Below are 19,536 nucleotides of genomic sequence, written 5' to 3'. Positions count from 1 at the left end.
TTATCAACTAGGTTAGATTTGATATCAACTACTTTGTTGTTGTTGAACTGGTGGGTGTTTTGTTGTCTGGGGAAAACCTGTTATGCTTTTGGAAAAAACAGGAAACCAAACACTGCTCTTACTGTGTGGGGCAAGGCACAAGGAGTTATTTCGTCTATAGTTTCTCATATAACTCCTGGTTCATGCATATGTTTGGCTTATGAGCATCCCTCATACAAATCCCATCACGATCCCATCCCCTGGCTTCCCTCTCAGCATCTCCCGGGGAGCTGGGGATAGTCATGCCTTCTCACTGGGAGTGTCCAACTTTGGGAATGTGGTGAGAGAAGGATCAGGTCTTCGGGACATAGCAAAGCAGAGAATGCAACACCTTCTTTCCAAAAGGGGGCTGGGGACAGGCTGTGGGAACATCCCTTCCTGTCTTTCCCCCTGCCTTCCTGCCTTCCTGCCTTCTTGCCTTTCTTCTATAACCTTTTGTGAATAAAAAACTTGGGTTTACGTTATTTTGTGGTGATGTTAAAAAATTCTCAAGAATGTGGGTTTCGTTCTGCTTTTATTTTGCATTCTCATTCATTTTGCATTTATACCATTTCAGGTTCCTGAGGGTCAAACTTAAAAACTTGTTCCAAACCAGTTTGAGTTTTTTGCCTGTGGTGGTTTGTGATTGGTTGGTTTGTTGGTTTTGGTTTTTATAGGTTTTGGTTTGTTTAGTTGGTTGGTTGGTTGGTTGGTTGGTGGTTTTGGTTTTTTGTATTGTGTTGTGTTTTTTTGTGGGGCAGGTTTGTTTGGGTTTAGTTTTGTTTGGTTTTTTTGGTTGGTTGGGTGGTGGTGGGTGTGGTTTTGGTTTTGGTTTTCCTTTGGTTTGGGATTGTATTGATTGGGTTTTGGTTTGGGGTTTTGGTTTTGGGTGTTTTGTTTTTGTTGTTGTTTTTTTTTGTGGTTTTTTTTTTTTTTTTTTTGTGCGTGTGTGTTTGTGTGAGGTCTGTTGTAGTTTGGTTGGGTTTTTTGATGTTGTTTTTATGGGGTTCGGTTTTGCGTTTTGAGTTTTGGGTTGGTTTGGTTCGGGATTTTTGTTCTAACGAATCGCAGAGGCAGTGAACGCAGCGGACTACATCCCCCAGCGTGCACCGCGGCGCTCCGAGACGTTTCGCCTCCCATTGGTCCAGAGCCGCGCAGGGGCGTGTCCATTCTCGCGTGGCTCTAAAGCTGCTCCTGGGGACGGGGTCAGTGCTCGGAGCGTGATTGGCTGTGGTGCGACGTTTGGCGGGCGGGGGCTGCCGGGCGAGGCGCGGAACAGTCGCGGAACAATCGCGGCGCGGCCATGATGGCGGGCGGCGGCCGTGGGGAGCAGCTCTCGGTTCGGTGGCAGGACCCCGACCCGGCTTCGACTCTGACGTGGGCTCTGGCACTGACTCCGACCCCAGGACCGATCCCGGCCTCGACACCCTCTTTGTCTTTGGCCTCGGAGTCTCTCCAAACCCTGCAGGACCTGACCGGCGATGGAGGGGTGCGCAAGAAACAGCTGCGTCCCGGCACCGATCAGCCCGTGCCCCCATCCGCCTCCGTTGCAGGTAGAGCTGAGTCTGGGGCTTCCGGAGCCTTCTGTGGGCCGTGGGAGGTCCAGTGGTCAGGGCCAGGTGCCCCTTTTAGGGATGTCCCAGTTCTCTGGCACAGATTGCCCCAGGAAGCTGTGGTTGCCCCATTCCAGGAAATGTTCAAGGCCGGGCTGGAGAAACCTGCTCTAGTGGAAGGTGTCCCTGCCCATGGACAGGGGGTTGGACTGGATGATATTCATGGTCCCTTCCAACCCCTAAACCATTCCACGATTCTCGCAGTCCTGCCAGGGCTGGCATCCTGGAGTGAGGCTTCCCAAGCTTGGCCTGCTGCCTGTGGGCAGTTCAGGGTGCTCTGCAGTAATGTTGTGCCTGAATTCACAAGTAGTTCAGGCACCAGTAACCATATCCTTAGCAGCTTTTAAAAAGGAATTGTTTCATTTGGTCTGTGTTCAGCAGAACTAAGAAAGCAAAAATCCTTGGAATTGTGGGCTTGAGTGAGGGTCTGGTGCTCATGCCACCTGTGTCTTTGGTCTGTGGCTGGACCTCAAGCAGGTCCTGAAAGAAACAGAGAGGGCAGAGCCTGTTGGGAAAGATCCCCCACTCTAATGTTGAGGTGCTGGTGGCTGACAAAGACCACAACAAGGACTTAAAAGTGCTGTTATTATACTGTGGTGTGTCTCTGCTTCAGAGACTGTCTCCTCTCCTTATCAGTATTTTAACACTTGGGATACCCTGTTTATTATTGTCAGCCTTCTCGTGGCTGACACATCAAATGAAAAGGCATCTTGACCTTGAGGAAAGAAAGATTTCCAGGACCCACCTGTGCTCACAGAGAAGTTTGAAGCTGGAAGTTCCTGAAGTGCAGGGCCCTGGTGCTCTGTCACCTCAAGAGAGGCCCATTACAGTATATTTTCTGAGGCAGAACTGGAGTTACAGATAGAGAGCTTGGGGCAGCAGTACATTTTTTCCCTTGTTCCTCTTTCCAGAGCTCCAGCTTTGGCTAGGGAATTGTTTTCAAGTATTTCTGATTTGGGACATTTTAATTTGCTCAGCTTAAGTTTCCCATTCTTAAAAGCACAAAATCACATCTTTTAAAAAACTCAGGACTGTGAAGCAGCTGCTTTGTCTGGGAATGATGCTAAAACACACGGCACTTGGCTGCTTGGAAGTGACAAGGTTTTTTGGTGTAAAATAGAAGGGTTTGTGCTGCCTCTGCTGTTCTATAGCAGAACAGCAAAAGAGAAGCAGGATAACTGAGTGCTTACAACTCCTGGTATGCTCCTGATGTTGCCATTATGGGATATGTAATCAAACTCTTGCTTTTCCCTTCTCCTCACTTTGGGCTGTACAGTGAAGTACTCCGGGTACCTGGGAAATTGGAATAAGCTCTTCTGTTCAAATGGGAACAGCAAGTATCCAAGGCTGTTGAAACTTGGAAAAGGTAGGCTTGAGCCACAAACTTTGTCCTGGGGCTTGGGATTGTATTGAGGCATTTTGGGACCTGGGGTTGTATTAAGGCATTTCAGTTTAAATGCTGTTGGGTGTCTTTAGGTTGTTTGAAACTTTTAACAGTTCATGGAGTCCTAAATCCTTCTGGTTCACATGGGAGATGGAATCTGGACCTACTTACCCTCTGCCTGGGAGTGGTAGAGAGGTGTTTCCCACCTGCCTTCAGGTAGTTTTAAATCTCTTGAGAGGAGATAATGTTTTTTGGGCTAGACAAGTCTTAGAGCATGCTGGTCTAGTGGAAGGTGTCCCTGCCAGTGGCAGGGCTTGGATGGGATGATCTCTAAAGCCCCGTCCAACTCATCCCACTCTGGGTTTGGATTACCACATGCTTGGTCTCACAGCAGGCTGCCCTCATGATCCCTTCTGGAGCAACTGGCTATTGTAATTACTGAGACAGGAGTTCCCAGGGATTTTTTCCTTCAGGCGTCAGGAGCCATTGTTTGGTATGTGGGGGTGTTGGTGTTTGTGAACCTCAGCTGTCCCACCCCTCGTGACAGACATCACGCTGTGGGGGCTGGAGATTGGGCTGCTGTCTATGACCAAAGGAGAGTCTGCACTGTTCGTCCTCACTCCGGAATACGCCTACGGCCAGCGGGGCTGTCCTCCCTCCATCCCCCCAAACACCACGGTCATCTTCAAGGTGGAGGTGCTGGACTTCATAGACTCAGAGGAGTGCGACGCGTTCTTTGAATTGACTCATGTGAGTTCCCTTAATAAGGCTTGAGACTGAGGTCTGGAGAGTGAACCATCATTGTCTTGTCTCACAGCTGCCGTGGCTTATGTGTTCAGGTGAATGCTGGTGCAAGTATCAAGTCCCTGGGCTTCCAGCTCTGCTCTGATCTACATGCCTGCCCTTTCTGTCCCTCCATGTCTTGCTGTTTGCCCTCCCATGCAGGGGGAGAATGTGGAATCTGCCTTTGTTTGTTCCTCTGTGCTGGATGAAGTCAGTGGAATGGCTCCCATTTACTTTTAGTTTTACCAGAAACCTCATGGTTGCACTAGAGGGCACCAACTTCCAGGAGTTTCTTTAAGGAGCAGTAAGGAGATGTCTGTAACAATCCTCTTCAGTCGGCAGTGTCCCAGTGCCCCACCAGCCCCCACCCTTTGTCTCTACCTCTTGGTTCCTCTCCCAGGTGTTCCTTCCCAGTTTTTCTTCCCTGGTGAGTTACGGTGCTATTGTTAATTCACCTTTTCACATCAAGGGCTTTGGGCTGTGGTTATGGATCAGTGAGTGGAGGCAGAAGCTAATGATGGAGGCCCTCCAGTCCCCTCCAGCCTCTGCACAGGCAAATTTTCCCCCAGAGCCCTGTGAGCAAACCATGCTTGTTGTGCTCCCTGCTTGCCCCTTGCCCACCTAATTTGGCTGACTGACCTCTCTCTATGAGCTGGTTGCAACTTGCAGACCCAGAAGAAAACCTGTCCCTCCATTTTTATACATTTTTTTAATGATTGCTGGGGTTTTTGTTTTGCTCGTTGGTGTCTTTAGAAGTGTCAGGCTGTCCCAGAGCTGGCCTGAGAGCAATTAGAGCACCATAACCTTTGAAGCAGCTTTGTGCCAGTGGCTGCATTTGTGTTAATTCAGCTGTGTTGTGACACTTGACTGGAAGTAATCAGCACAAGAACACTGTCTTATTTCAGTCTGCCTGAGGAGATATCACCTGGTGATGGGCTGGCCTTGGTAAGGACCTAGCTTCTGGCCTGTGAATAGGAGGGAGCTGTGCAGGACTGTTCTGAGTTCTCTGCCTGTTTTCTGTAGTTTGAGCTGAAATTCAGGTATTTCTTCACACAGGAACAGCGGGATAGAATTCCTCTAGAAAAGCTGTTGAAAGTGGCAGCCACAGAGAGAGAGTTTGGCAACTACTTCTTCTATAAGCAGCGCTTCAAGATTGCCAAGGACAGATACAAAAGGGTATGGCACCAGGAAAATGTGGGCTGTGATTTTGGAAAGCTGTGAAAGAAGGGATTATTTTAGCTTACCACAACAGGTACAGGTTAGAGATCAAATAACTTTGCCGTATTTTCCAAGCATAGTTTGTTACTTCAGAACAGAGTTTGCACACCTGGTTTTGTGTGAGCAGCAGTGGTAAATAAAGGAATAGTCACAGAATTATTTGGTTGGAAAAGCCCTCTAAGGCCACCAAGGCCAGCACTGACCTATGTCAGTGCCCCATCCACGGAGCTGTTAAATCCCTCCAAGGATGGGAACTCCACCACTGGCCTGAACAGCCTGTGCCAGAGCTGGACAACACTTTCAGTGAGAAATTTTCCCCGGTATCCAACCTGGACCATCTGTGCTGCAACTTGAGGCTGTTTTGTCTTGTCCAGCTTCCTGGGAGCAGAGCCTGACTCCTATCTGACTGCACCTTCCTGTCTGGGAATTGTAGAAAGTGAGAAGGTACTCCCTGATCATTTCTCCCAGGCTGAGCCTCTTCAGTTCCCTCTCCAGGCAGGGTAAATGCTCAGTTATTCTCAAACTGAAAGGCATCTGCTACTTTTTCAGAAGTAGAGATGATTCAAAGTTGCTTTTGCTTTGTATTTTTGAAACAAAAGTAATTTGACTTGCCTTCTTCCCTGTATGATTTCTATATTTATCCATAAAATCTGAGTCCTGGGTCCTTTTTTTTTTTTTTTATTATTCTGCTGCTTTCCATGCTGAGTTCCTAAACCTGTGGTTATATCGTCAGCATGACTAGTCATGCTGATAATGCCATGCCTTGTATTTAGACTTTTGATTTTTTACTGCTTTTAAGTTTCTTAGGTGAACAAAACATGAGTGTAGCTGTTGGGTGAGATGGGTTTCTCACTTTCCATGATGGATTTGTTGTGCATTGGCTGATTTTCTCTCTCTGCTCAGGCACTCTCCATCCTGGGTCGCAGGTCTTCCAGTAAGGCAGAGCAGAGCCAGATCAATGCTTCCAAACTGCTGCTGTTCCTGAATCTCTCTCTCACTTACCTGAAACTGGAATGTGCTGACCGAGCTTTGAAATATGGGGAGTTAGCCTTGGAGATGGACCAAGGAAATGCCAAAGCGCTGTTCAGGTGTGGCCAGGTGGGCAAATAAATCACCGTGGAGCATCCCAGCCTGGCTGTGGAGGGAGCCCAGAATGAACTGAGGAGAATCTCTGAATTCTGGGCTGCTGTAGCAGTCAAGGTGGTTTGTCTGCATCTGCTCTTTTGGAAAGTCTGGCTCTCTGTAAATCTATCACATGGAGCTTTTCCTGGGATGTTACTGAGTTATTTTTCTCTGTCTCAGGAATGTTTGTTTTTGCACAAGGACCAAACAAGGGCAGTGGGTCTGTATGTGTCGTGTAATGCATCTATCTTCTTTCCATGACAGGCTTGCCTCTACATGAGGGAGTATAGCAAATCCCGAGATTTCCTGGCCAGAGCTCAGTGCATCCAACCCTTCAACCGTGATATCAACAATGAGCTGAAGAAGTTGGCAAGGTGAGAGCCCTGCTTTCCATACCTAGGGAAGAGAGAGTGTTTGGACAGGTTGTAATACCCATTCTAAAATATTTTAAATGTTCAAAAAACCCCAAACCCCCTAACTATTGGGCTAATAAGTGATTTGGGAAAATGCATGTGGAGAAAACAGCTTGGAACATTTTTCAGGCCCAGAAGCTGCAGGTGAGGAGCTGTTAAAACCTACCTTTTCCATATATTTCTCTGGCGGGATGTATGTTACCTGACTTGTGAGCAGATCAAGGTGAGGACAGGGATGTAGGGCTACTAAAATGCCTCAAATCCAGTGAAATACAATTGGCTGATGCTCCAGATGTTAATGTTCTCAGTAAGAATGATTTTAATGTGCTTTAACATGTGTTGGTTAATTTTAGCAGATTTTCTGCACTGCAAGTGCTTCAATGCACAATACTGATGTTCATTAAAAGTGAATTTCTTGCCATCTTGGAGATAATAAATGAACAGCCCTGAAGATGAACTCTTCCTTTGCCCACAGGCTGAGTACAGGAGTATCCTGCCAGCTTTAGTCATGCCCCAGCCCCACCTAAACATGACTAATGTTTGTCTGTGCCCTCATGATGCACTTCCTTTGAAACTGCCAAAAGTATTAGCTTTTTCCCAAAAGCATGTGGTGTCCTCCTGGCACTGTTTACTGAGGCTGTTTACGGGGCTCTTGGATTTCTTGCTCTCATAGGTGTGGGAATATGCCACCTAGTGGTGGGAATCCTTGATCAGCCACTTCTGTGTGAGACTTGCCGGGAGAGATTTGTTGTGCTGGGATTTCACACCCTCTGAGGTTCTGGGCCACAAGGGTGCTGACGGCTGCAGCTGAGAGAGCCTGAGCCAGCCTCTCACTGGGGCTGGTTCTAGTGTGTTGCATAAAACCCTTTGCTTTTGCCTTATATGGCAGTAGATGCAGGAAAGCCAAACTCATGGGCAGCCACTGATCCCTGAGACAGTGTTCCCAAACTGAGTCACCCTGCAGCTCAGGGATTCCTTACCAGTGAGGTGAGAGCACAGGGAGCAGAGGATACTGTGATTGGAGAAGTTCAGATGGAGCAGACTGCAAAGCTTTTGCCATCCTGTGATGCTAGCAAGGTAGAGAGAACAGAGGAGGAAACATCTGCTTTGTCATCCACTTAGTCCAGACACAAATCCCTGCTGTCTCCTGCCCATCCTCTGCCCAGATGCTATATCTGTGGTAGATACCCTGCTGTATGGCAGTTGGACGATGTTCCTGGATGCTGAAAGAACTTGCATTAAGATGCACTAAAGTATCCCACAGCACACAGGTGAGGTTCCTCTGTGCTGTCCCATGCTTCCAAAAGCAAAAAAGACCTGTCGCATAGAGGGCAAGTGGTCTAATTAGTCCCAAGCAGAGTAGAGATTCCAGGTCTGGGGATGAGGCATGACATTTCCAGCTCTTTTCTCTGACATTGCAGAAAGAAGGGCTTGGAGGAGCTGTGTCTGCTTCCAGCACACTCTTCCATTATGTTAATTTATTTATATCCAAAAAATAACGTTATTTTCAGGTTGTGACACTGAGGGTGGCACAGTCTCCAGCCCCTGATGCCATCCTGTGCTCTACTTTGCAGATACTACAAGGAGTACATGGAAATGGAGAAAGAAATATGCTGCCAGATGTTTGACCCTGTCAATTCTTACAGCTGAGAAGAGATCAGAGTAACCAGGTTTTGAAAAATGCTGAGTTCTTCCAAAGCCTGTCATGCTTGTAGTGTTCTCAGATGGGGAACCTGCTTCTCTTCTGTGGGGGAGGCTTTTGGAGGCAAAATACAAAGCGTTGGGAGCGTGTGAAGAGGAAGGGCAGGATGATGGGGTGGAATACTGCTACCTCATCACCTTGGGGAATCTTTCCTGTGAGGCAAAAAGCATGTGTGAGACAGGGACCTGAAACTGCCAGCAGTGGAGTCAGTTTAGCTTGTTGTTTCCTGTGCTGCTCATCCTAGCTATTCCTAGTCAGAACCAGGGGCCAGAATAGCTCTGTAGTCTTGTTTCTCTGCCAATTAAAAGAAAGGGGGGAGGGGGGGGGGAAGTTCCTGTCAAACTTAAGAATTGGGTTTCCTTCTCCCCTCCGGTGCTTCTGTTTGTAGCTGCTGGAATGCCTCACTTCAGAAAAATCTAAATATTTTATTTCTGGGGGTTTTTTTAAGCATTAAAAGAAGTCTGTTTGGATAGAAAATACCTAGATGTTTTGAACTCTTTAAAGCCTTAAATCTTCTAGCAAAATTGACAGGTTTATAAATGCACAAAGGCTCTTTGTTCATTCTTTTTTTTTCTCAAAGTCTTCACAGGGTACAAGCAGGAGTGAAAATCTTTGCTGGTGTCTTGCGTTGGGGGAAACCCTAGGGAAAGAGTTCTGGAAAATGACAACATCCTTCTGTCATGAACCATCCCCAACTCAGGGCCATCAGTTTGCTGCTGTTGTCTCTCCTGCAATACAGGCAGTACCTCTTTGCTAGCAGAAAATGAATATTGGCAGCCTTTCCATCAGCTCTGGTGTTTAAAATTGTCTCTTTGTGCTTGTGAGGAAGCTGAGGCAGTGTTTGAGGAAGAGGTTGAATTGAACCCTGCTTCCTAAAGGAACACAACCTTTTCCTGGCTGGACATGCCTCCTTGTGGGCCTTTACCCTTCCTGCTGCCCCTGTGCTCTGGTACAGTGTGGCCTCAGAGCACAAGTCATACTGCCCGGGGTTTGGGATGGGATTTATTAGGTGTGTTAGCAGATGCCTGCCCTCAGGAAAGGAGCACTGAAAGGGGATCTAAGACTGATGAGGTCTTGTGCAGAAAGTTTGTGGCTATAGACTTGGCAAGAGGTTCTGTTTCTCCAATTTGCTGCGTTTCAGGAAGTTGGCAGTTTTGTGGATGCGTGTAGGACATTGGGTGTCATCCCTGGTGGTGTCTGGCCTGGGAAGCTCTTGTGGGGCTCTGGGATCAGCTAGGCCTGGTTTGTGGTGGGAGGCAGTGATTGTGGTGCTCTGCTGGGACACCAGACAGGTCCTCCTCTGGGAAGGTTGCGTGCCTTCTTGTTTCCCAAAAAGCGTCTCTTGTGAAGATGTTGATTTTGACACATCTGGTGTAAGCAAACCATTGATTCTGGTTAGAGGAGACTGAGAAGTACAAAGGGAAAGGGAGAAATCTCTTCTGTAGGCAGACTTAAAGGCTGGGCTGAACTGCTTATCAATCAGTTTATCCACTGACTCCTGTGTGTGGAGTTCTCCCACCTTACACAGATGATGGACAGCTGTCAGTCAAAAATATTTCCAGGCTTTCTTGAAGTTGATTTCTTCTCTGGAAGTGTTCAAGGCCAGGCTAAATGTGGCGCTGAGCACCCTGGTCTAGTGGAAGGCGCCCCTGTCCATGGCAGGGAGTGAAACTGATGGGGTTTAAGATCCTTTCCAACCCAAACCATTCTGTGATTTCTGTAGCCCCTTTGAGCTGTAGAGCCCAGTTCTTCTAATTGCCACCAAATGTCTTGCTCAGAACACGTTTCCCACATTTCCAATGGAATTTCGAGTCAGAATAGATTTTCCTTTTGGTGAAATGCAAGGCTGCTTGTGGTGGTTCTTGGGGGGAGTTCAGAAGTATTCAGAGGGAGACACAGAAGCATAAACTCCTTTTTAAATCCATCCTGCTGCCATTCCTTGTAAATCCCTTGGGTCTCAAGCTGGCCCCTCTCAGGGTTTGGTTCATTTACCTGTCTCTGTTTACCTTGTGTGGTGCAGGTATGTAGAGCCTAGTTTCCTGGGATGTGCAGAGTTGGAAGTCCTCCTTTGTGTCCCCTAAACTGCAGAATGGTGGGCTGAGGACTCTGGCTTTTTGGAGCTTTTTGTTCTGATTGAAAGACTCATCAGAAAATAGAAAATTCCCATTGCTGTGGTCCTTCATAAGAGAACTAAATCAAGAGGAGTGGAGACCACTTCCTAGGAATGTCTGGATTCTAGCAGAAGGCCCTTGGTGATAGTTCTGTACCAGGAGGATAAGTCTGTAGGCGCTTTATTTTTGATAAAAAGTGTGCCAGAGTTGAAAGCTTGTCTCTAATACATTTCTCACCTCAGGAGATACCACTTTAGTACACAGGAGAAGTGGTCCCAGGAATTTGGAACAGGCAGGGAGGTGTTCCAGTGAAAATAAATAAGGCTGAAATTATGACAGGAAACAGTATCTTTTCACCCGTGATTGCCATGAATAGCAAGTTCTGCCAATTCTGGTGGCATTAATGGGTGAGAATTGGCTGCAGAACTGAGACTGTGTCATCAGGTAGAAGTGACTATAATTGGGCTTAAAATCAGCAGCAGTTGCCAGTTGAACTGACCTAATAGGCTGCAAGAGACTTGCAAATAAACTGGGAAGTCTGTGCATGACACAATCATGCCTTGGGAAAGCTCCAGACTTCGAATAAACAGCAACTTGCTCCTTCGCTTCCTGCTCTCCCTTATGCCTGAGCAGATCTGAAATGTACCTCCTGCTGATTTTGTCCCTCCCCACTGGGACTCAAGAATAGAGAACCAGCAATTTACTCCTCCTTTAGAATATGCAAGTTCCTGTCCGACTGAGGTGTCCTGTGCTGCAGAGGAAATTGTTCAAGCTCTGCTTTCTGCTGAGCCTTACTGGGTGAGGGGGAAGGCTTGAAGAAGGATTTAATTAAGCATTCTCCTTGTTAAGCAGAAGAAGGAGAAAAACCTTAATGAGGTTGTTGAGTTGTGGGTTTTGTTTTCCCTCCAGCTCTCTCTTCATCTAGTATGTTGCACTTTTTTTCTGAGGATTTCTGCAATTCCTACCTGCAGTAGTACCTGTAATACCTCTCTGGAAAGATCCTGGTCTCTGATCCCTTCTGGAAACTGAAAGAATTACTGCAGCACATGGTTTAGGAACCCCTGATATGCTTTCCCAGTGGACCTACTGGGCATGGGTCTGGATGCACTAGGGCAGGCTTTGCCCAGACTGAGAGGTCTGGCCAGGACTTAGAAACCACAAGATTATTGTGAAATGGAAAGGACAGAGACCTGTGCAATATCCCAGTGTTCCACTGTGCCTGTCCTTCAAGGCTTTGGTGAAGTATTGGTCCTCCAGCCTCATCCAAGAACGGGCCCTCGACTGTTCTCTCTGATTTAGGAAGTGGCTAAAGCCTGTAATTTCCTCTTGTGCTCAAACATAAAGCTCCCAGGTGAGGTAGGAGCAGATTCCTCACTGCACTGCTGAAAGGAAACTTTGCTGACAGGAGGTTGGAGCCGCGTGAGGTTGGGCTCTGCTCTCAGGTGACAAGTGACAGGACAGGGGGAAATAGCCTCAAGTTATACCAGGTTTAGATTGGATATTTGGGAAGCTTTCATGGAAAGGGTTGTAAAGCATTGGAATAGACTGCCCAGACAGTAATGGAGTCATCCTTCCTGTAAGTGTTCAAAAAATGTGTGGATATGGGTCATCAGGATATGGTTTAGTGGTGAACGTGGTGGTGCTGGATTGATGGTTGGACTTGATCTTATAAGGTTTCTCCGACCTTCTGTTCTCCTCCAGCTCCTGCCTGCTAAAGGTCACGTGGCAGGGAAGGCCAGGCTGAGGTCCCAAGGGATATCTGTAATACCTGTGTGAGGTATTACTTCTCAGAGCCTTTGCCAGCATCTCTAATACAAAATATTCTGGTGTTATAAATCAGTAGAATGTGAACATGCTGGGCTCTTTTCAGTCCCACGATAACAGCTGGTCTGTCATGCAGGTGGAGTTTAAAGAGAATTTGCTATGAGTAAGATGGGAATTTCTTGATGAAGTTTTAGCTTTGCAGAGCATTCAGAGTCACTATCCCTCACTTCCAGCACCAAGGAGGCACATGATTATCCTAATTTTTTTCTCTGAGTTATAATTTTTAAGGCCTCCTTTCTCTCCCTGCTGAGTTGTGTCCTGTCTGGGCACCAGTCCTGCTGCTTTGGAGGCTCCAGGCTTTCCCTTTGAACTAGCAGAAGAGATATCTTTGTTACGTTTTTCTTAGTCTTTATTCCAGGGATTTAAAATGGTCATGGATGCTTATGACTGTCCTGATACCCTTCAGGGGAAGTGTTCTCCTGTTTATAAGAGGGTGCTAGTCTGAGTCCTGAGACCTGCCAGCTCTCTGCTCTAGTGAGCAGTGAAGCACTGACAAACTTGAGCAGAGTTTTAAATGCTCTACTTGGGCATTGCAGTAGCTGTGATGATACAGGGACCTCTGAGGTTAATGAAGAAAGTGCTGAGGGCTCTCAAAAGTGTTCACTGTAGTTTTGAGAAACACAAGTTCACTTGTGAACTAAGCCTAGTTCACTGTTGTTCATTTGTGCATGGAATCAGTGAATCACAGAGTCATTAGGGTTGGAAAATCCCTCTAAGATCAGAGATTCCCAGAGTCCACCTGTTCTCCCAGCACTGCCAAGGCCACCACTAACCCATGTCCCCAAGTGTCACATCCACACATCTCTTAAACCTCTGTAGGGATGGAGACTCTACAACTGCCAGAGACTGGCAGTCTCTGTCAGTGCCTGACTAACCATCCTGTGAAAAGAATTTCCAGAATATCTGAACTAAACCTTCCGGGCATAGCTTGAGGCTCTTTCCGCTTGTCCTGTCCCTCGTTCCCTAGGGGCAGAGCCTCACCTGTCCTCTCCTGTCAGGGAGTTGTGCAGAGCCAGAAGGTTCCCCCCGAGCCTCCTTTTCTCCAGGCTGGGCCCCTTTCCCAGCTCCCTCAGCTGCTCCATTATTGGAGTGTCTTTTCCATCAGCAGCAGCACAGAGCACGTGATGGAATAGGGGGCTGCATCCCTGCCAGAACAGCACCTGGGTGCTAGTGGCTGTGTTTGACACAGTGGTAGCAACACTTTACAGGCAGATGATGTTTTTGGCTGTTGGCCCCAGGAAATCCCCACAAGTGCTCCATATTTAGGGAATGAGCTTTTGGAAGGACTTTGCTTCAGATGCAGGGAGTGTCTTGGCACTGTTGAGAGTTGGTTTGCAGACCTCAAGAATTATTTTCAGTAAGGATAGACATGACGTTGATGTGCCTCTTGAGCAAGCCCACCCTGCTTTGTCAGGGTTTGTTGATTCCACAGAATGCTGAATATTATTGTCATAGAGACTATCTGAGCACTTGAAGGACTGAGAGCTTCTCCAAGGATCAGTTTCAGCCCCAGCTTGCTGGGTGAAATCCTTCCTGAGTCAGAAGTGTGTGTTGAAGAGCTCATCACTTCTTTCACCTTCCCATAATTGTTCCTCTTGTGAGACCTCTTGTTCTCTGAACAAGAAGTTTTGTTGCTTTGGCTGAGTGCAGTTTTAAGGGTTTGTGTTGTTTTGGTTTTTTTTTAAAGGTGTGCTTGGGAAAGAGCTCTGCTATGGTCTTCTTTTTCGCTTTATGTATCCTTGTCTTATCCCAGATCTAAGCTGACTGATAACTGATGGACTTGACTTCCATCACTTTAGGTTTGGGATGGGTAGTGCATGTCATTAGCATTCAGGGCCTTTGTTACAGATCTCTGGATTCCTCTTGCCACAGAGTTGTCCATCTGGCATACAGGCAGCTCTTGGAACTCACTGTGGATCTTTTGCAAAGCTGAGGATCATGGCAAATTGATTTGGACCAACAAAAAAAGTCCTGAGGGGAAAAATGTGTGTAAGTGCAAATTTTCAGGTGGCAGTTGGAGTTCATGTAGCTTGGCTCTAGAAACTAGGAGCAGCATATCTGTTCCTTCCACTTTCCTCTGTGGATTTTGGCATCTGTGATGGGGCTCTGAATTCGGATGTGGGAAGGATGAGTGTCTGTGCTTGTGTGCTGCCATGGTCTGAGAAATATCCACAGCCACCTCAACCATTGGAGTGGCCACTTGAAGCCCTCATGGCTGGACATCCCTAAAGAGCACTTACAGAGAAAAGAGGAGGGCGTGACTGACTGCAGAGCCACTTCCACAGAGAGCATATAAATGGTCCCTAATTAGGGAATTTTTTCCCTGAGGCATATCGCATGCTCAGATAAAGCTCCCTGGGATGGCAATGCCTCATGCCCAGATAAATCAGGACAGTATGGTGTTGTAAATAGCTTTTCCTCTCCTGGTGTCAGGGTGGATTGCCCAGCACATAATAATATAATGTTATCAGCTGCTGAGAGCACCCTGGCACTGTTGGAATTTAATCTCAGCAATCCAGAGCCCTGCAGCCTGTCAGGGGCCTCTCGTGGAGTCCACGAGATTGTTTCCTCCTGGTCGTGGTGGTTTTTCTCCAGAGTGGCAGTGCCTGTGGGACTGGTCAGGCTCTGAGTGAAGAGCGCTTCTCAGGCAGTTGCTGTTTGCAGTTTTGGCTCTTTGCTGATGTGTGCACATAACATCTGCTTTCCCAGCCAGGTTCATGTGGAACCATGGTGTAGGATGTGCTTTATCCTTCTGGCTACTGGCTCACAACTTCCCTTCCTTTATTCTCCAGGCTCAGTTGTGAATCATATTTAGATCTGAACAGAAGCATGGAAGCAGAAATGTTCTGTTTCCCCTAAGAGAGGAGGCTGCATTTCTCTGAATATCCTTTGAGGTCACTTTTCTGAGATGTAAAAGCTTTCCAGACTGCCACCACCAACCTGACTTCTTGGATACTTGAGTTGAGGAGTGCTCTTCTCCCTGAGGGTTATCCCAGTGCAGCACTCTGGGAGCTGCTGCATCAAGGCATGAGGGCAGTGAGGGCTGAACTAGCAGAAGTAATGTTTAAGTGCACAATTCTGAGTTTGTCAGTTTCCTCGTGTTCTGACAGGAACTTTATCTTTTGTGTTTGGTGCATCCCTATAGCCCTTCTAGAGATGGAGGCAGGAAAGGGGGAGCTGGGGAAGTTGCACCTGCAGTTTTTTATGCAGAAAAGCAGCTTAAACAAATTGTAAAGCCTTAGTTAAGCATTAACTGTTAATTGTGGCTTTAATGCAGAGTGAAGGTGACTGTGATTATAAATGACCTGGTGTATTACTCCCTATGAATTGATGATCAGCTTTGTAGTTCCAAAGGATGAGTTAAAATAGCTGAGACTAACAGCCTTGGGTGTGACCTTTGAAATCTGAATGTGCCTTGCAGGGTTTCATGGCTGAGTTGCTGCCAACCTGCTGTAGTGAAGGATGCAAATCTTGGAGAGGGGTTTTGGTTGGAGCGTGCCGTTCTCCTCCATTCAGAAGCAGCACTGGTGTTGAGCCCCATCCAGCTCCTATGTCTGCAGGGCCATGTAGCTCCCCTCCACTTCTCTTCTGGTTGTGGAACCATTAGGTGTAAATGAAAGAGAGAAACTGATCAAACACTCCCTGATATGGCTTTAGGATTTCAATTTGAATATTTTTTTTAATTAGCTGCACAATAAAGACTTTATTACTTCAAATACCAGCCACGAAACCAGAAACCTCTTGGTCTGATCCTTTACTTTCCTGGTGCACAAGAAGCCTCAGTAGCTGTAGGCTTGTTCCAAATTAGACACCTCAAACCATAGCTGACAGCTGGTGGGAACACCCAGTGATCAGCTTTGAAGTATTCCTGTTGGGAACATGTCAAGGAACTGCTGCGTGAGGATGGGATTAGACTGTCAAGGAGCAGAGTGAAAGTCAGTTGTATTTTAGGAGGAGCAAAGACGCTTTAGTCTAACAATGCACAGAACACTGTACTACATCAAAGATAAGGACTTCTTTTTCCCACTTGAAGCCTTTTTTTCCTTCTCCTGCTTGATAGAACTTTCTGCTGTGAACTGGAGACATGATGTAAGCGTTTCTGTCTCTGATTCATTTCAAAGAGGAGCTGAAATGTCCCTCAGTCATTTTCCTGCTTTATGGACTTCCTTTCCCCCTTCTCCTGGAAAGTGCTGCCAGTCGGGACTGACAATGGATATCTTGTGTGTTGGGAACCTCGTGTGCCCTCAGTTCTGGAAGGTTTGGTAGTACAAGGGGGCCTATTAAATGAGGCTGTAACATGGATTTGGTGAGTGTGGATCAACCAGGACAATGACTGCACTAGATCCTGGGTTGTGGTAGGCTGGAAGTCTCACTCCTGTGTTTCTGGCAGTCTTGAAATTTCCTCAAGAAATAAAAGCAATTTTGTGCTTTTATTATCCCAAACTTTAAATTGGGGACACCCTTTGTAAGAGGCATATTGTGCTGAATCATACCCAGTTTCCTGGCTGGGTGGTGCTTGATCCTAGGTTCTGTGTGGCTCGGAGCCCAGGGCTGACAATCCCACTGCTCCAGGGTCAGCAGAGGGATGAGATGAGTCATTAGAGGTGGGCTGGAGAGCCCCGATGTTCCTCAAAGCCCTAGTTATCCCGTAATCCAGTGGTGCCTTTGAAAGATGTATAATGAATGAGGTGTGGATTTTGAGCATCATGTGATGCTTCATCTTCTCTTTTAGTCTGTAAAAGAGTCTGTTTCTCTCACAGTTCCTCGGGATTTTTTTTTTGTCTCATGGTTAGAAGCCTGTAACTCGATATCCTCTAAGGAACAGGCTTCCCTATTTTGCAAATGTGTAGTCATTTGATCTACATGTGCTGAAATGACCACTGCAGCTGAGCTGGCTGGGCCAGCTGTAGTGGCATGTGGATGCTGGAAGAGTATAAAAATGCATTTGGGCTCCTGGTATTCCTGAGCTGTGAGCAAGTCATGCACCTTTTGGATGGGATCTTTTAATCCTCAGAGTTCCTGTAGGAGACAGATACTGGGTTGTTTTGGGGAAAGGTTTCCAAGATTTTCTTGGTTTTTCATTTATTCTATTCTTCCTTCTGTTGGTAATCCTGTCGATGAGAGAAGGACAAGGCTTATGTTCCAACAGTATTTTGGTGCCTTTTGTGCTCACAAATTGGGGGAATACTTCCAGTATGAGTTTTTCTGGTTTGATATTTGAGAGGAGCCACTTGCAGCTACATGAAGAACAGCAGAATGTGACCTGTGTCACCAAACACAGGGGAAGGTGCTGGATCTATCTGAGGACCAGGGAGAGGAAGGTGCTCCTTCTGCAGGAGCAGAGGGAAGGCCCACCCGGGAGAGGCACTAGAGGAGTGAGTGAGCTTTTGGCAACAAGTTCAGTGAAGCCATTAGAGGGTGAGGTAGGTTAGCCAAGTCGTGATCAGTGAGGTTCCCCTTTGAAATTTAGAGCAGAGGAGGGAGGAATCGCTGCTTGAAAACAGTCCTGGTTGTTATCCAAACCAAGCTGATGATGCACCAAGATACTGATTTCCTTCTGGTTAGCCTAAAGAAGGAGAGGTATGGGTGGATGAAAGAAGGAGATTTTGCTGGATGTGGAATTTTGTCATTCCCTTGCCAGGGCTCCAAGACTGTCAAATACCCAACTGCAGGTGGGAGTGATGGGGTGAGGTAACAACTGCCCAAAGTGCCAGGTGAGCTCTGTGATCCGTTGCTGGGATGCAGCCAGATGGCCAGACCTTCTAGTACTCCTGTTCTGCAACAGGAGGGAGCTGGGAGCAGGGAAATATGGGGAGAAAAAAATAGACATCAGGGTTAAGGAGAAATTTCTCTGTCTCATACAAGATTGACCTTTCTCCCAAAGGCAGAGTAAGTATCCAGGCTTCAGTTTCCCAGAACCAGAGTGGAAAAGCATAAGTGATGGGAAGTGTGGATAACCCTATGTAGGAATGGAGGTGGCCCAAGGAGTGCTCTGAGGTTTCCCTGAGGGAGCTTGGCTCGTTTTTAGCTCTTGTCACTTAATAGTCTGTTTTCTCCAAGTCTTTCATGAGGAAGTTGAATGGATTTTAACGGGATTTCACTGTTTGTTACACTTGTGCTAATCCATAGAATTCTAGGTGTTTCTTACAGGGCTGCTGGAGTGTGTGCTGATAACCATGGATGATTGAGAGCTGAAATTAAATAAACTGTACAGGTGATGCTGGGGAAACACTGACTGTGATACTTTTGTCGTTCTAGGACTGTTCCAGCTATCCAGCTCTGGGCACATGGAGATCTCAGCATCACATACAAGTTTTGGGAAAAGGGGCAGGAGCACTGTCTTTCTTTGAGAGATTGAAGTGAAGTTTCTGTGTTTGTACACAATCTGATTTTCCTTGAAGTTTGGTTTGTTTGCCATGTTTTGAGGCAGTTTCTAGAATAATTAAGTCTTGCTGTTGGAGAGAGGAAGGGGTCTATGTAAATCTCCTTCTCTTCTCCCATGCACAAAGTTTGAAGAATACTCTTTCCTGACATTCTGCCTCTTGCAGATAGATTCCAGGCTGCTTTCAGGGAATTTGTAAGTGAGAGGAGAATGCCATGAAGTTTTCTATTTATATAGGTTGTTCTCAATAAAATCATGTTTGATATTTTTGTTCTGAGGAAATAAACCAACTTGAGCACTAAAGCTGGCAGGACTTGTGCCAGTTATTGTGCGAGAGTGATTAATGCCTGAAAGGAGCTGGGATCTGAAGAGCTGGCTCCTTTTGTGGGCAACAGGTTGTTGTACTCTTTGTTTTGGCTGAATGTTCCTGTGAATATTGATGCTAGATTTAAAATTGCTGAATAATACCAGCTTTAGAGCAAACTCCAGAACTCTGTGTGCTCAGAACATGGGGCCGTGGCTGGGATTGAATAAATGCAGAGTCAAAGATGCTCTAAGAGCTGGAGCTCCTCTGCTTTGGAGCCAGGCTGGGAGAATGGGAGGTATTCACCTGGAGAAGGCTCCAAGGAATGCCTCTGCATAGAGAGACTCCAGGAGAGCTGGACTTTGGACAAGGGGCTGGAATAACAAGACAAGGGGGAACAGCTTCCCACTGCCAGAGGGCAAGGTTAGATGGGATAGTGGGAAGGAATTCTTCCCTGTGAGCGTGGTGAGGCCCTGGCACAGGTTGCCCAGAGAAACTGTGATTGCCCCAGCCCTGGAAGTGTCCAGGGCTGGGTTGGATGGGGCTAAGAGCACCCTGGTCTAGTGGAAGGTGTCCCTGCCCATGACAGTATGTGGAACAAGATGAGCTTTAAGGTCCCTCCCAACCCAAACCATTCCATGATTCTGACTTCCACAGCCATA

General features: G+C 46.9%; 1 protein-coding gene across 1 annotated transcript; it reads left to right on the top strand.

Annotated features, from left to right (window-relative positions):
• Nucleotides 1-1,321: 1,321 nt before the first annotated feature.
• Nucleotides 1,322-18,505, top strand: FKBP6 (FKBP prolyl isomerase family member 6 (inactive)). The gene is made up of 8 exons (XM_066333086.1): nucleotides 1,322-1,571; nucleotides 2,908-2,997; nucleotides 3,563-3,765; nucleotides 4,855-4,974; nucleotides 5,920-6,114; nucleotides 6,403-6,512; nucleotides 8,126-8,213; nucleotides 18,447-18,505. Exons 1-7 carry the CDS (start codon nucleotides 1,322-1,324, stop codon nucleotides 8,199-8,201), a joined length of 1,044 nt encoding a protein of 347 aa, XP_066189183.1. The 3' UTR covers nucleotides 8,202-8,213; nucleotides 18,447-18,505.
• The last annotated feature ends 1,031 nt before the right edge of the window (nucleotides 18,506-19,536 follow it).

This window comes from Sylvia atricapilla, chromosome 20 (assembly GCF_009819655.1).
Source record: "Sylvia atricapilla isolate bSylAtr1 chromosome 20, bSylAtr1.pri, whole genome shotgun sequence".
NCBI classification, from domain to species: domain Eukaryota; kingdom Metazoa; phylum Chordata; class Aves; order Passeriformes; family Sylviidae; genus Sylvia; species Sylvia atricapilla.
This window is presented reverse-complemented; position numbering and strand designations above follow the sequence as displayed.

What these genes read in the sequence shown, in the direction of transcription:
- FKBP6 (XM_066333086.1), top strand. Translation starts at nt 1,322, where the DNA reads ATGATGGCGGGCGGCGGCCGTGGGGAGCAGCTCTCGGTTCGGTGGCAG. An exon ending in CGTTCTTTGAATTGACTCAT is followed by an intron (nt 3,766 to 4,854) that starts GTGAGTTCCCTT and finishes TTCTTCACACAG; the next exon opens with GAACAGCGGGATAGAATTCC. An exon ending in GAGCTGAAGAAGTTGGCAAG is followed by an intron (nt 6,513 to 8,125) that starts GTGAGAGCCCTG and finishes TCTACTTTGCAG; the next exon opens with ATACTACAAGGAGTACATGG.